This window comes from Callionymus lyra, chromosome 13, assembly GCF_982586985.1.
Source record: "Callionymus lyra chromosome 13, fCalLyr1.hap1.1, whole genome shotgun sequence".
Lineage (NCBI taxonomy): Eukaryota > Metazoa > Chordata > Actinopteri > Syngnathiformes > Callionymidae > Callionymus > Callionymus lyra.
Genome location: NC_141830.1, coordinates 23,993,237 through 24,003,399, shown reverse-complemented (window position 1 = coordinate 24,003,399; position 10,163 = coordinate 23,993,237). Strand labels below are relative to the sequence as shown.

Sequence of the window (10,163 nt, the reverse complement as noted above, 5' to 3'; positions counted from 1 at the left end):
ATTAATGTTGTTTTTTGTTTAAAAACTGAAAAAGTTATCAAGTTATTGTCGCATGTCTTTTTTTTTTTAAATGCTTAAAAAAACACATTTGAATAAAAAAAATAATGACACTTTCAAATTTTGAAATGTTAAATTAAAACGATGTTATGTTATGTTAGCTTTTTGAGACGTAAGACGTCAAAACAAAGTCGACACATTGTCTGGATACTAACTGAATGAAACTGATTCTACGTCATCAATCTCATGATTGGCTGAGATATTAATTGATGAAGTAGCTTGATATTCTATTGGTATTGCCTGTTACCACTGTTAACATTTTTAATATTGAATTTAAATGAGTTAGAAGTAAAATATATATAACTATTATTATTATTTTTTAATTATTAAAATTAAAATTAAAAACTGCAACATTTATAATAAAAACAATAATTTAATATAAATTAAAAATTTAAACCGACATACTTCCATAAAAATACAAAACTGTATACGTGTGTTTAAAACTTCTCTGGATTAGTATTAAGAATGATCACATTCAGGAAGTGACGCCAGATATTTGTCAATTGAACACCTTTATTTTGAAGATTCTGAGCAGGTTTTAATGGTTGGAGCTGAAGCCTGCTGTTGTCAGCGGAGGAGGAACTGGGTCAGTCTTTGGTTATGACGTCAGTGCAAAGATCTGGTCTACAGGAGCAGGACTCTACAGGGCGACTGCGTGTAGCCGTGAGGGACTTTGAGAGTTCCCTGATGCCTGGACTTCACTTGAGAACCCTGGAACAGAAGACTTGATATCTAAGGTGGTCCAAGTTGTGGTTGTGGTTCTTGTTCTGGACACTTACACGCTGCTCTCCTTATAGCGGTCCAGAGCCTTCTGGGCCACCACCTCTGGGAACTTGGGGTCGGTCCAGGGAAGGTTGTCCGGGACGCTGAAGTTCATCGGAGGAGAGTCGAAGATCTGCACGGACACGTCGGTCTGGGTCGACTTCTTCTCCATGGTGGGCTCGTCGGGCTCCGGGTCTTTGCAGGTCACCTGCAGGATCAGGAAGTTCCCATATCATGGAGGGTGAGGGGTTGTTGCGATGTCGCCCCATACGTACCCCCTGGACGGAGAAGAGGCTGTCACGAGTGTTGTTGGCGAGCGAGGACACCCACCCGAACTGTCCGTTGAACAGGTCCAGCAGCGACGAGGTGGACAACATCTTCTGCTCGAACTCCTTCAGGACGTCGTCGTAGTGACGCGTGAAGCGCTCGGCCATCGCCAGGGCCTCCTCCAGCTCGTGCCTCAGCGGCGCCTCTAGAGGCTTCTTCCCGTCGCAGTCTGGGGGACAGAACCAGCGTTGACGACCGGACCGCACCGATGCGTTCGCGACTCACCGACGTGCTCGATGGCGCGACACTTCTCGCACTCGTCTTTGAACCGCAGACACCCGGCCGAGTTGCGTCGGATCTCCCTGCAGGTCATCTTGCCGTCCCCGAACGGCCTGGTGATGACCACGTCCTCGTCGACCTCTCCGTCTGACCCCACAAACCACAGTTTAAACCTGAGGTCACGGCATGACACCCACAGACATACCCTCGTTCTGGGCGGCCCCGCCCAGGTTGGAGTCCAGCAAGCCCAAGAAGTCCCGGTTCAGGAAGGGAGTGAAGAGGTTCTGGAAGCCGTGGAACGGGTCCTGGAAGAACGGAGAGATGCTTCTGCGGCGCCGATACAAGGTGGTGAAAAACGACGGCATGGGGAACGAGAGCGGGCTGGAGTGGACGTGCTGCGCCACCTGGTGTAGGGGTGTGAGAAGAAAATACACATACTTAAATATCGCAATATATTTGATACTTCATCGATGTTCAACAGCAATATATAAGTTATTTTATTTAAGGATTTAAATTGTTTACATTTATTTTATGATTTACAGCAGCAGTCATTACAACCACAGCTAAAGCAACAATGAAATCCCAGTGTTGACTGAGGACGAGAGGATACTAGGGGTGTGAGAAAATATCGATACACCAATACATCGTGATTGTGAAAAAACTGCACTATATGATTTGTATTTAAATTAAGTGTAAAATAAAATAATCAGATTTTTATTTACAATTAATGGCAGATATTTACATTGTATCATGTTTTTTGTTGCGATTAAATTTCCAACCGCTAGATGGCAGCAGTCATAACTTCCTTTGAGCTAAAGGGAGTATGAAATCCTGGCAATAACTGAGGACGAGAGGTTACAGTGACTCTAGCTTTTAAAGCTGATGTTTGGACATATTTTGGTTTCAAAACAAATAAAAGCAGTTACGCCTTGTCAAGAGTCATGTGGTCTGTAAATACTGCAACACCTGAGTCAAGTAGTCGACAATACTACAAACACAACTTTGTTACTACAGTATCACAATATATTGTATCAAAATAAATAATCAAAATACCTATGACCTCCACTGACCTTCATACTGTCTGACACGACGCCGTCCACACCATCAGCCATGACGGAGTATCTGTCCTGCAGCTGCTGCAGCTCCTGGTTCTGTCGCCGATCCTCGCGCTGCAGGTCCGTGATCTTCCCCCCGTTGATCCAGATGGAGAAGGGCGAGGTTCTGTTCAGGACCTCCTCCAGCTGCCCGGAGACGCAAGTTTATCTCAACATGCCGAGACGTTTTCGACCTTCTCATCGTGTCAGTTACAAACATTACATCTTTGAATTGACAGTAATTACTAAATCAAAATTGACACTTTATTTTAATGCGACAAACAAATTTTAATTGTTGCGTTAATGTAGTGACTGGTGTGGGTGAGGGCGCCCTCTTGTGGATATTACAAACACTTCATAAAAGTTGACCTACTTACAGAAACCATTTACAAATTATTTCATTAACAGATTCAAAACAATTTAATATTGTGTTAAATTAAAAAACACTTTTTAATTTTTTTCAGCTGGTTTCTGTAACTAATAAAATATCGCATATTTAACTTGAAATTATTATTAACTCATTTATATTTTTGTATTGTATTATGAGTTTTACTTAACAAATTAACGACAATATTATTTTACCGCTAGAATTGGAAAATTTAAACCATCAAGTCACCTTTTGACAAGAAAATTGGTTAAATACGTCTCGAATATATTTGTTCTGTTGTTTCTTAGGCTTTGATTTTAGAATGGAATAGAATAGAATAGAAAATCTTTATTCATCCCCAGAGGGGAAACACACTTTTACAACAGCACAGTTGAGAAAAAAAAATAAATAAAGTGCAAGGAAAAAAGAAATAATAAAAGAGATAATACAAAATAAAATAAAAACGATCTTAAAAATATACAAATTATTTACAAAATTAGAAATTTAACACTATTAACAAAATAAAATAGAATAAAATAAAATGAAATAAAAATGAAAATAAAAATAAAATAAAACACACGAGAAGAAAAACACACTACGGATTAGCATCAGGATATTTAAAGTAGAGAGTTAAATATCCTGACACCAGTTGGGATGAAGGACCTTCTATAACGCCCCGTCCTACACTGGGGGTGCCTGAGCCTGCCACTGAAGGAGCTGGCCAGCTCCTCCACGGTCAGGTGCAATGGGTGGAGAGTGTTGTCCCTGATGGAGGATAGTCTGGAGAGTGTCCTCCTCTCTCCCACCTCCTCCACCGAGTCCAGCAAGCGGCCAAGGACAGAGCCGGCCCTCGTGACCAGCCTGTTCAGTCTCTTCCTGTCCCGGTCCGTGCTGCCTGCTCCCCAGCAGACCACAGCGTAGTGGATAGCAGAGGCTACCACGGAGTCATAGAAGGTCCTTAATAGTGGTCTGCACACTCCGAAGGACCTCAGTCTCCCCATGAGGTGGAGGCGACTTCGGCCCTTCTTAAACACGGCGTTGATATGTGTGGACCAGTTCAGTTTATTGTTGAGGTGAACACCCAGGTATTTGAAGCTGTCCACCAGCTCAATGTCCGAGCCCTGGATGCTCACCGGTTGATGTGGTGGGGACTTTTTCCTGAAGTCAATCACCATCTCCCTTGTCTTACCGGTGTTTAAGCAAAGGTAGTTGCTCTCACACCAGTCAACAAAGTCCTTGATGACTGACCTGTACTCCAGCTCGCCCCCCCCAGACACGCAGCCCACAATGGCCGAGTCGCCGGAAAACTTCTGGAGGTGACAGCTGCTGGAGTCATAGGTAAAGTCCGCCGTGTAGAGGAAAAAAAGGAAAGGTGACAGCACTGTCCCTTGAGGCACCCCGGTGCTGCAGATGCACAAAGTTGATCAGCACAGTCCCTGAGCAGTCTAGGGCTGAGTCCATCTGGTCCAGCAGCTTTCCTGATCTTCAGTCGCCTTAATTCTCTCCTCACCTGTTCAGATGTAACAGAGAGAGGTGGCTGTGGGGGGTTGGGCAGCTGAGGCAGTAGGGCGTGTTGGGGGGGAGAAAGGTGGCTTGGAGGTGAGAACAGTTGGGGGGAGGGGGCTGAAGCAGAGGAAAAACAGCTTTGTGAAGAGTGGGGGGCAGAGGTGGAGGGGGGAGGGGGGCCCTGATCAAAACGGTTGAAATACTGGTTAAGTTCAGTGGCCCATCTTTGGTCTCCCCCTGCTGTGGCTCTGGCTCCACTCTGGCCATGACCTGAGATGTTCTTCAGGCCTTTCCACACATCCCTTGTGTTGCCCTGCGTCAGTTGCTCCTCCAGTTTCCTCTTGTATTCCTCCTTGGCCATCCTGATCGCCTTCTTGAGTTCTCGCTGGACCTCTTTAAGCTCCTCTCTGCTCCCTGTAGCAAACACCCTCTTCTTCTTGTTCAGCAGAACTTGAAGTTGAGGGGTCACCCATGGCTTGGTGTTGGCAAAGCACCGCACCTTGCGGGTCGGCGTGACGTTGCCCTCACAGAACTTTATGTAATCCGTGGAATGGTCATTGAAGGTGTCGATGTCATCACCATGAGAGAACACGCTCCAGTCTGTAGACTCAAAGCAGTCCCTCAGCCTCTCCTTGGCTTCATCATTCCACATCTTAACAGTTCTTTTCTGTGCAGGCTGCCTCCTCACCATGGGAGTGTATTCAGGTCGCAGACGTATACATTTGCATACAAAAGGTCCAGAGTCTATTCCTCCCGGGTGTGGCACTTCACGTATTGTGTTAAGGTGGGAAGAATGGAGGAGAGTGAGGCATGGTTAAAATCCCCGTTTATGAGCAGGAGAGAGTTCGGGTGTTTGAGCTGCAGGTCCGACACTGAGGCGCTCAGCCTCTCGCTCGCTGCGGCTGCGTCCGCAGAGGGAGGAATGTAAACAGTGAACACAATCACATGTGAGAACTCCCTCGGGATGTAATACGGGCGGATGCCCACCGCAACAAACTCTATGTCCTTAGTGCACACTTTTTCTTTAATGGAGACATGCGCGGGATCGCTCCATCTCTCATTAATAAACACGGCCACTCCTCCTCCTCTCCTCTTTCCGTCCATGTCCCGGTCCGCACGAACCATCTTGAACCCCTCCAGCGAAACAATAGAGTCCGGGGTCTTCTCAGTCAGCCAGGTCTCCGTGAAACATAGAAGGCTGCTCTCACGGAAATCTCTGTGATGCCGGGTCAGCGCAGCAAGCTCGTCCGTTTTATTCACGATCGAACGTACATTTCCCATGATGATCGATGGAATAAACCGCTTGTTTAAATTGTGTTTAAATAAAGTTTTATCTATCTAAATAATATTACAACCCTAACCTCACGATCTTGTATTCAGGTTTCTTCTTTCTAATCCGGTCATTTTGAATAGTTTGTTCAGGTTCTAACTACTAACCACCAGCAGGCGGCGCTCTAGAGAGTGCGCTCACCTGACGTCCCACCAGCGCTGAGCCGCTGCTGCAGGTCTTGGAGTAGAACTTGACGCAGCTCCTCCTCAGGCACGGTTTGCATTCTTCCCACAGAGCTCTGGTGGTTTCATTGCAGACGTCCTGTTGCCGCTCCAGCTCCGCCTCCTTCTCCTCCGCCGCGCGCAGCGCCTCCTGCAGGCGGACAAGGGACATTACATTTGATAGATTTCTTATAAGTAAGTAAGTAAGTAAGTAATATTTATTTATATAGCGCTTTTCGAGACCAGGGTCACAAAGCGCTTTAACAATCAAAACAATACTCAAAACAGTACATACTTCAAAGATCAAGACAACACCGAGAACAACACAGGAGTTCGAGAAATTCAAGGAAAAGCCTGAACAAATAGAAACGTCTTAAGATGTTTCTTAAAGGAGTCAGTAGACTCCATCAAGCGCAAAGAGAGAGGAAGATTGTTCCAAAGCTTAGGAGCAACAGCCTGAAAAGATTTCTCTCCTCTGGTCCTGAGCCGTGTGCGTGGAACCATCAGTAGATTCTGATCCACAGACCTCAGAGACCGAGCTGGGGTGTAAAGCTGGATCAGATCAGTGATGTAAGGAGGAGCCTGACCATGAATAGCTCTGAAAGTAAGAACCAGAATTTTAAAGTTGATCCTGAAAGAAACTGGAAGCCAGTGAAGAGTTTTAAGGATCGGAGAAATGTGAGTTCTCCTACTTGAGCGGGTCAGAATTCTCGCTGCAGAGTTCTGAATCAACTGCAGGCGAGACAGCTCCTTCTTGTTAAGACATGAAAACAAACTGTTACAATAGTCCAGACGAGAAGAAACAAACGCATGGATTACAAGCTCCAGATCATGTTGTGACAACATTTTCCAAAGTTTAGAGATTTTTCTCAGTTGAAGGAAACAGTTTCTGGTCAGTTTTCTGCAGTGTTGAACAAGAGACATGTCTTTATCAAATACAACACCCAGGTTTCTCAGGCTCAGTTTGACAGACTGACCTAAGTCACCCAAGTACTGACTCAACCCTGGAATCTTATCATCAGGAGCAATCACCAGAGTTTCAGTTTTGTCCACATTAAGCTGTAAAGTGTTTTCACTCAGCCATTGTTTCATTTCTAGCAAACAATTGACTAAGCTGTTCAGCCTTTGGGGCTCAGTTGGGTCAAAAGAGCAGTAGAGCTGGATGTCATCAGCAAAAATGTGATAAGAAACATCTGGAAATCTCTGAATGATTTTACCAAGGGGAATCAAGTACAGCAAAAACAATAAAGGACCCAGAACAGAACCTTGAGGGACTCCACACAACAGATCTGCCGATTCAGACCTCATTTGATTGGCAGATACACTAAAACTGCGCCCAGAAAGGTAAGATGAGAACCATTCTAACACAGACCCAGACAGTCCCACTTCATCCCTTAGTCTTCTCAGCAGGATCTGGTGATCAACTGTGTCAAAGGCTGACGACAGATCCAAGAGAACCAGAACAGTGAATTTACCAGAGTCAGCCGACATCATGATGTCACTGGACACTTTCAATAAAGCTGTCTCCGTAGAGTGATGTTTACGGAAGCCAGACTGAAACTTCTCATGGATGTCGCTCTGATCCAGGAACAAAGACAGCTGCTCAGACACCACCTTCTCCAAGATCTTGGACAAGAAAGGGAGCTTAGAAATAGGCCTGAAATTACTGAGGTCAGTTGGGTCTAAGCCTGGTTTTTTGAGCAGAGGCTCCACAATGGCATGTTTAAATGCATTGGGAAAAACCCCTGTGGAAAGGGAGAGGTTCACCATATTCAACAAATGTTTGTAAAAAACTCTATTTATACTAGAAAATGATTAAGCCCCGCCCACTGAAACCATAACCACACCCACTCTGCTGTGGGTGTGGTTAAGCATGGATGTTTGTCACCACGCGTCATCAATCCTGGATGTCTACACCTCCAAGGGACTCGTTGTAAAAAAAGCGCTGAGTGATTACAGCTGCCTAGAGGAGGAGTGAAGCCATTATTACATCATAATGGACTCCGCTCTCGTAACCTCTCGTTCGCCCAGATTTCAGAGCAACTTTATAAAGAAAGTTGAAAACATGGTCATGATGAGGGACCATGGATCTTGGAGAGGAAGACGTCAACATTTGAGAGTCAGGAGAGTTTTCACTAAAGTTAAACGTTTAAGTTATTTTTGTGTCTCAGTTTTTCACCTCCTTCTTCTGTCTGGTTTCTTCCAGCTGCTCCAGAAACTTCTGTCGCTCCTGCTCAGACTTCTCCATCACCTCCTTCATCTCCTTCACTCCATTCACGGCGTTCTCGACCTGCTCGTCCACAAACTTCTCTCCTCGCACAGAGATGTCTGAGAAGACACGGAAGATCATCAGAACAGAAGAACAGTGGCACTAGTCCAGGGAGTTAAAAAAAACAGGAAAGAAAGAGAAAAGAGGGCAAACAACGGTCAGCGTTACATAAATAAAGGATGAGGGGAGGAGAGAAGAAATGGACGAGAGAGGAGAAGAGAACGGACTCACCGTTCAGGTCTTCTTTGGTCGGGGGGGCGATGGCGCCGACCGACGCGAGGAAAATGGCCGCCACTGCCAGATACTTGACTCCCCTCTTCTTCATCATCAACACCATCATCAGCATCTTCTCTGACCGCTCAGTCAGCAGGTGACGGTGATACCTGGAGGTCATGTGATAAGGTCAGAGGTCACAGAGCTCGGCTTTACTATAGTACGACGTCAAATATATAGAAAAGAAAAATAAATTCCTTTATTTCTTCAGGTACTTCCTTGATTTATTATGATTTTAATTTGATTTTAACATGTATTTTTAATAATTTTACTAGTAATTGTTTAGTCAATATTTTTCTGAGTATTTTATGATGATATGACTTATTTCAAAGCCTTGTGTTTATTGTTATCTTGGTTATTGTTTGTTTGATAGAAGATCATTATTTTTGACTAAAATACTATTTTACAGTGAATACTCTGAACTCGTCTTCAGTCAGAGATGGAGGACAAATCATGGCTTCTTTTCACACGGGTCGGCGGGTCAGAGTCGGACAGCTGGACGATCACATGATCATCTCTGCTTAATCCCCCCCGACCCCCCCGACGTCTTCATCAGACAACAACTCAATCATCCTCCTCTGACGCTAAGATATGGAGGAGCTGATCCTCATCTCAGGCCAGCATAATGTGAGCAAAACTGTTTGTCTTGAGTGTGTTTTTTTTTTAACAATCGTGTCACTTCCTGTCAAGTCATGTGACCATGGCAATATGGGGGACACAATGACGATCGGATACTGGTTACATTTTCTACTTAAACTGCTTAGTCATCAATTATTAAGTCTAATTGGGATCCCAATGTTTGGAGTCACAACAAAACTGGTATCACTAGTAGGATGATTGATGGCTCCCTGCCATCTCGTGAGATTGCTTAGAAAAACACTTTACACGGAAGAAGGAGTAGAGCTACACTTTCTCTCTGCACCCAGAACTTACCACAGTTAGTCAGTTGTTTCACGGGTGAAATGTTCTAATCTTCTTACTCACGGGTCAAATCTGTGAAGCAGCAAACGTCAAAGTGTTCCAGCTCCGGCAGGACCGGCCCAGTTCCTTCTTGGGACCTTGAGAGAGCAGAAAGGGGGTCAGAGCTCGTTAGCATCCGAGCGGGAAGACGCGGTGCTGAGGGTCGACGGTAAACACCAGTGACTCAGCTGGTGATACAAGAGAAGGAATGTGCGCCAGATGTCGACCCAGAAACCTACTGGAACCTTCCGTGCGTCGCCATGACGACAGCTGTGGCTTGTTTTTGTTTATCAAGTCCATGGCTTTTGTTTTTTGATCCCGAACCGGATTGTTGTTGTTTATGTTGTCCGTTTGTGTGTTACACTTGCACATATTAACACACACTTTAACATCTTGACCCACACAAGGAAAACACTTGTAAACACATGTTTATGTAAACATACATGTGAAGAAAATGCATTTAGACAAACTCAAAATGTTTTTTTAAGACCTGTCAAAACATCCTACAATTTGTTGCACTTTCTACGTTTGGTTGTGCAACTGTCAAAACTGCAGCATCATCACACAAACCAGATGTCAACATTACCAACAACACTGTCAGAGATGGCGCCTCATATGAGGTCACCATGAGTCAGCAACTGCCTCTGAACTACAAACATCTGCATTGACAAGGATGCGAACCCAAAACCTTCATCTAGTGGAGAGAAGAGCAGACTCACCTCAGCGCTTCAGAAGATGACCTCCTCCTGCTGATCCTCTTGCTTTTATAGCCGGTCAGGACTGCCCTGAATTGGTCCACTTCCTGTTGATCCTTTCAAAGTAAAACTGCTGCTCTGAA

General features: G+C 44.9%; 1 protein-coding gene across 2 annotated transcripts; it reads right to left on the bottom strand.

Annotated features, from left to right (window-relative positions):
• Positions 1-550: 550 nt before the first annotated feature.
• Positions 551-10,107, bottom strand: LOC148067858 (clusterin-like). 2 transcript variants are annotated; one of them, XM_087805212.1, is made up of 11 exons: positions 10,045-10,107; positions 9,350-9,423; positions 8,324-8,475; positions 8,003-8,151; positions 5,804-5,974; positions 2,436-2,606; positions 1,571-1,769; positions 1,372-1,512; positions 1,095-1,315; positions 837-1,027; positions 551-768 (listed from the first exon to the last, which is right to left on the bottom strand). In XM_087805212.1, the coding sequence occupies exons 3-11, from the start codon at positions 8,436-8,438 to the stop codon at positions 756-758; spliced, it is 1,371 nt and encodes a 456-aa protein (XP_087661338.1). In that variant the 5' UTR covers positions 8,439-8,475; positions 9,350-9,423; positions 10,045-10,107; the 3' UTR covers positions 551-755. The 2 variants fall into 2 exon arrangements, with proteins under 2 accessions (XP_087661338.1, XP_087661339.1); XM_087805213.1 differs by lacking the exons at positions 551-768; positions 9,350-9,423; positions 10,045-10,107 and having other exon boundaries at positions 833-1,027; positions 8,324-8,459.
• Between the last annotated feature and the right edge of the window lie 56 nt (positions 10,108-10,163).

Bases quoted from the DNA above. Each gene is read 5' to 3' on its own strand.
- LOC148067858 (XM_087805212.1), bottom strand. From the start codon at position 8,438: ATGCTGATGATGGTGTTGATGATGAAGAAGAGGGGAGTCAAGTATCTG. The intron at 1,770-2,435 runs GTCAGTGGAGGT...CCCCTACACCAG, and splicing joins TCGTGTCAGACAGTATGAAG to GTGGCGCAGCACGTCCACTC. The intron at 1,028-1,094 runs GTACGTATGGGG...CTGATCCTGCAG, and splicing joins GCCTCTTCTCCGTCCAGGGG to GTGACCTGCAAAGACCCGGA.